Genomic DNA, 6,000 nt, shown 5'->3' with positions numbered 1-6,000 from the left:
AACAAAGTTATAATACCCTTGTGCACAAGTGCGCTCGGGTATAAAAAGCAAGCGTTGAAATTTACTTTTGTAAGTGGTTTTCGGGAGGTTGAGAGGTCTAAGCCCACGTACATCTGCCCATCACGTACATCTACGCAGCAGCAGTACATCCGTTTTTATGTTACAGTACCGTAGTATTCAGATTTACAGTACGAGTATAACCGTTAAAAACTAGGCAATGTGTCGAAACTACAAGGACTTGCCCTATGGATGGCCCCAATGTTATGTTAGGTTAGGTATGCTGGCCAGCCACTGGCTTCGCAGAGACCAATAAGGTCCATAGCATTACCCGATGTTACTATAAACCTGTTTCCCTATACACATTCACAAAACATAAATCACTTCAATCTCAATAGCATAGTAATATAATTTCCCAAATGCCGTCCAATATAAGACCGCAATTTAATTCTACAGGACCTTAAGGGTCATTTTCCTGTTGAGAGCCGATTGATACAGAGGCATTGGCCGGTTGGCAACCACGCCAGAAGCCTGGGCATTACCTACAATGAATTTTGTAGAAGGTGGAGGAAGTTAAATTGCAGGAAACCGAAGAGAACCTTCTTTGCAGATGTCACGTTTTAATAACGCGCAAAAATACTTTATTAGAAAGATATAAGGTCACATCGCTATTTTGATGTAAGCTTATCGAGGGTGTAGCCAGCATTTCGGCGCTTAGTGTTAGAACACGCCTAAATATTTGCTCAAGAATCGAACACCGTTTTATAAGGGCTTGCACCAAGTCCCTGTTTACAACAAACTTCAGGTATTCTTGAAAAATTTCCTACAGGTTTTCTTAAAATTTTCCTCTGACAATAATTGCAGAGTCTCCAAAAGGTTGTTGACGAAAATAACGCAAAATAATGGTTTCCTCCTTTTCCGTAACACTCTTCTCTAGATAGATGTCGTGTACCATGCCGCTAGATAGATAAAATAGAGGTGTCGAGTTTTTCTAGGAAACTTGCGGCTTTTTCTAATTAAAAGCCCACTCGATATTAAGGAAGGCCAAGCAAAGTTACAGAAATGAATTGCATTTAAGAATTAACTGGTCGATAGCCGTCTAAATTGACGCCACGCGAAATATTACCTTAACTCGACAGTGTCAGACAAACTATCTTATCTCCGCTTTTTCAGACAAACTATCTTAACTCAGACGCGCCTATTTTTCTATTCGGATGTTAAGCTGTTAAGCAATACAGTTAGGACAAAAAAGATAGGCGCGTCTGAGTAAGGATAGTTTGCCGGATAGTTGAGTTAGTACAGAGTTAGGATATTCTTTCACACGGTCTTCAAGATTGGCCTTCAAAGAATAAACTTCATTTCATCAGCCCTATTTGTTTGCACTCACCTTCTTTTCTGACTTCGATTTTGGCACATCCTTTTTCTTCTTACGCGGCGGTATTCGCCCATTGAATTCCTGTAAACGTTCACGGCCTGCTGTAAAATTTTCATAACGATCATCGAACTCATCCCAGCTGGTTTCATGCTCACTATGACACTCGCGTTCATCATCATTTGCGGTTGATGTGCGACGCGAGCTAAAAAAAATAAAAAAAAAAATAAATAGACATAAAAGGAAAAATCATTTTGAAAACATAAAAGAAATCAGCAATAATATGAAAATGTAAGACAGTGAAAATCACGCTGAATTCTTAAGAAATCTCATAAGCGAGTGTAATAAATTTAAAAATTTTATCAGAATACACAAATTGCAATTAGCGCACAATAAAATACAATAATTGTGCGTAAAAGCGTGTGTGCCATAACTGAATGAAGGTGACGAGAAGGGGTGAGAAGAAATCAAGCAACTCAAGCGACTGTACTCATTCCCATGATGAAATATTTAAATACATATGTGGCGATAAAGTGGCGACGATCGAGATGTGCCGATCGACATATGCGCCGAAGAGCCGTTCCGTGTGGGGGTAGTAAAATGAAGGTATTATCTTGACAGCAAGTTGTCGTTGGTCATGTCGATACATATGTATGTATGTATGTGCTGCTAGCACTGTAATTAACATTAAGCCTCCAAAGCCGGCTGATGAGCGGCTGTTTAGCTGATATGTAGCAATTGGAAGCTGGGGGCTTGTATAAGCCGCCTGTAGCTGGTGCTGTCGCCAACTGACCGATAGCGTTGACGCGCAGTACAAACGTACTTGGTGCGTGAAAAGATGTCATGGGAATTGATATTTTTAGCACACTTATATATATGTATGTATGTCTGTATACTAGAGGCGCAGTGAGATTTCGCAATCTAAATGGCGCATTAATGCGTTGCGGGAGCTGCTGTCGTCGCATGCAGCCGGCCAGCTAGCAGCCAGCCGGTCGTTGATCGCGAGCTTTCATGGCGTTTGCTCTACACCCCCTACGCTTTCGTGCATTCCCATTTGATTATCATCAACAGTTGGAGCTTTGTTGGATTTTATGTGTATTGTTGTTGCACTACTGTATAGGGTAGGCGTTCCCAGGCGATAATAAAGTGAGTATTTCAACTACAAATTGAAACATAAATTTTAGAATATTTGAGCTGATAATGAGTTGAAGTAGTATTGTATGTGATTTAGTCACAAAATTAGTATGGAAAAATTAGTATGTAAGTATGATTGTACATAAGTTCAGTATTGTCAGTTAAAAAATAGTTAATTCAATTTTTTAGGTATCAAAAACTTTCGTTAAGTATGAATAATTTTCGTCAAGTTTTGAAAACTTTCGTTGAGTTCTGACAACTTTCGTTAAGGTATGAAAAAGCTCGCGCAGTTTCAAGGACTTTCGTGTTAAGTTCTGAAAGTTTTCGTTAAATCGTTTTGAAATCTTGAGTTTAGATACGAAAACTTAAATTTAAAATCTTACGTTGAGTTTACAAGTTTTTAGTTAAGGTCTTGAAAATTCTCGTTCATTTTTAAAGATCCTCGGAGAGATTAAAAAACGCAATTAGTTTTAAATAGGTACATTACTTGTAGAATATTTTTTTTTTGTTGCAAAAATTATAGTGATATTTTTCAAAATATTGTTTTAAATCTTGAAAGCTTTCGTTAAGTTGCGTGATATACAAAACCAACGTCATCTATGATTTTGCTAGAAATCTTTTGCTACGCTTTTGCAAAATTCTCGTTAAGTTTTAAAACACTTAATCTGAGATTTGAAAACTCTTATTAAGCTTAGATAGCTTAGTTACATTCGAGGATTATATTTTTTATGTTCGAAAAACCCTCGTTAAGTTTTTGAAAACTTTTCTCATACAAAGTAATGTTTCTTCTTTATTTCTATTTACTCACCGCTTCTGTGCATCTGAGAAGCTGCGATGCAATCGCGCATGTCCCTTCGAACTACAGGACGGCGTCGATGTTGACGTCGACGCTACACAAGTGCGCTGATGCGTTGTCGCCTCCGTTGAACCGAACATATTGCCGGTGCCGGTGCAAGTGCTTGTGCTGGTGCTGGCATTGGCTGTAAGCGGCGTCGGTGGTGGTGTATACTGATAGTGTGGATATGAATATTGCTGGTATTGTTGTGGCGCTGTTTGACTATGCGCACTGGCATGACTACTGGGTGGCATTGGTGGTGCCGATTGTGGTGGCTGCAGGTGTGGGGCGCTGCTACTGCAACCGCCACTGACATTGTGATGGCGGAAGAATGCGGTTTCCTCACCGGCCGCGAAACTAACACTGGTGCGTGGGGTACGTGGTGTGCTGCGGTTGTGTGGAAAGAATACTTCGCCACCGCCGCCGCCGGCACTGCCTGCGGTAAATGGCGAGGGGCTGTGCACATGGCAGCATGGACTGGCTGGAGGTGGATATTGGAAGGCTGGCGTATCTGGAAGAGAAGAAGATGCGGGCGTGTTAGTGATTGATGGAACTAAAGTTTTTAACAATAAAATTAAGAGTGAAATGTGTATGATACTACTTGTTAAGTTGCTAATTTATATTATTCAATTACATGTTTGGCTTGTAATTGAGATTTGTTTATTTTATGGAAAATTTTGTTAGGTTTAGAAAATAACTCGTTTAATTTTGTGGCTTACAACTTGATTCTCTTCTGCTAGTGTTATTTAAAAAGCTAGTTTCTGCAAATTAAACAAGTTTTGTGGGGTTTTGAATGTTTCGTTAACTTTCAAAGGTTTCGTTAAGTTAAAACTGTAGTCTAGAAGACTTCACGGTTTTTAATGTCACTCCAAATTATAGTTGCAAAGCTAGTAAAGGCGTTTCGTTAGGTTTTAGTGTTTCGTTAAGTTTAAATTATTTGGATGAGTTTCGTATTATTTTTGGTTATTTAAAAAATGTGCATGAAATTGTAGAATATTGTCACGAAATTAGGTTGAACCATAAATATGTAAATTGAAAAAAATATTTACATGGTAAAAGTTCTGAATTTCTCTGCGACATACATTTTTCAATACCTCTGCATTGGACGCAAATGTGATGCTTGAGTAACATCCGTTGAGCTAAGATATAATATAAAACATAAAACAGATAAATAATTTAAGTCATGTTAAAAGTTATCAGTTAATTTAATATTTTCTTTTTAAAATAGGTATATTAATTTCGGACGGAAGTAATTTCGTTAAGTTAAAATTTGCGTTAAATTGCAGATAAAATATTATGAAACTTATCGGAGTTAGTTATTCTTTTGTGAATTTTCAATCAAATTTTTTAGATAATAAAATTTTTTCTAATTGAGTGAAGATTCATTAAGATTATACTGTTGCACTGAGTTCAAATATGAGTACGTGTGTATTTATATACAAATAAAATAAAGTTTCGTTAAGTTTAAATAGTGCTTTGTTAAGTTTACAAACTCTTGGTTAAAATACATTTTTTATTAATTTTCGACAAGTAAAAAAATTTTAGGTTTATAAAACTAAGCTTAAAAATGCTTTCTTTATTATTTTTTCGATAAGTTTAAAAAACGTTCGGGCAATTTGCATTAGCTTCGTTTAACTTAAATGTAGCACTCCATTATCACTTATTTCATTGGTACTGAACGAATTTGGGTTGTTAAAGTTTTCTGGTATGTTTTGAGAAGCTTTCGTAGCTTAAAATCATAAATAATTTTTGCTAAGTATTTTTTCGTTAAGTTTAACTACTGATCGATAATCTCAAAAGTGATTTCATGTAACTCAAAATTACATAGAAAGTCAATCGTTAAGTTCATACCCTTAAGATAGACATTGCTTATAAAAAACAATGCTCTTTCATATGTATTGGAAAAGTTTGAAATTTTTTCTTTAAGTTTGGGAAACGTTTGTTAAGCTCAAAATATCAAAGAAGGATGTTAAATAATATTCGCTAAATTAAAGGAATTTGTTTGAGGCTAATGATATTTTTTATATATATATTTATAAATATTGTTTATAGCTGATCAGTTACAACAACAGCGGTGTCGTTTACCTCAAAATATTTTCGATAAATAAACTTTATTGAATCGATATCCTTAACCAGAAATTATTCGAACTTTGTAAGGTTCTTATCTTCTTATTTTTTGTTAAGTTCAAAATTTATTTCCGCCAAGCTAGAAAATAGTTTCGATAATAATAAAAAAATATTTCGTTTAGATTAAAAAATGTCTCAATAAGTTTAAAAAACTTGAAACTAAGTTGAAAAACACTTCCTTAAGTTGAAAAAAATCTGCGTTTGGTTTAAAAAATGCTTCGTTAGGAGTAAAAAATTTCTTCGTTAGCTTAAGTAAATTTGACGTTAGGTATAAAAACGGTTCGTTAAGTTAAATTGTTTTTCCATTATATACTCCTATGGCACAATGTAAGGTTTTTCAATTTGTATACATCTTTTTTTCTTAAAATTAATACTGTTCTCGTTAAGCAAGAAATTGTGTCGATATGTTTAAAAAAATATTTGGTTTAGATTGAAAACTTTCTCGTTAAGTTTAAAAACTATAAATAAATAAAATACTTCGTTAAGTTTAAAAAAATTTTCGTTAAGTTTAAAAAACTATTCGCTAGGTTCAAGA

At 35.2% G+C, this 6,000-nt stretch overlaps 1 protein-coding gene across 1 annotated transcript in view; it reads right to left on the bottom strand.

Moving 5' to 3' along the window:
- Window positions 1–6,000, bottom strand: part of LOC118740076 (cell death protein hid-like) — a 104,469-nt gene that overhangs the window by 47,644 nt on the left and 50,825 nt on the right. The window contains exons 2-4 of the mRNA XM_036471569.1: window positions 4,388–4,477; window positions 3,312–3,849; window positions 1,385–1,574 (exon numbers count right to left, since the gene is read on the bottom strand). Of these exons, the coding sequence (XP_036327462.1) occupies window positions 1,385–1,574; window positions 3,312–3,849; window positions 4,388–4,477 (818 nt within the window). The remainder of the gene's footprint in view (window positions 1–1,384; window positions 1,575–3,311; window positions 3,850–4,387; window positions 4,478–6,000) is intronic.

This window comes from Rhagoletis pomonella, unplaced genomic scaffold (genome assembly GCF_013731165.1).
Source record: "Rhagoletis pomonella isolate Grant_MI unplaced genomic scaffold, Rhpom_1.0 Rhpom_scaffold_00005, whole genome shotgun sequence".
Classification (NCBI taxonomy): domain Eukaryota; kingdom Metazoa; phylum Arthropoda; class Insecta; order Diptera; family Tephritidae; genus Rhagoletis; species Rhagoletis pomonella.
The sequence above is the reverse complement of the archived record's forward strand: the minus strand, read 5'-3'. Positions and strand labels throughout refer to the sequence as shown.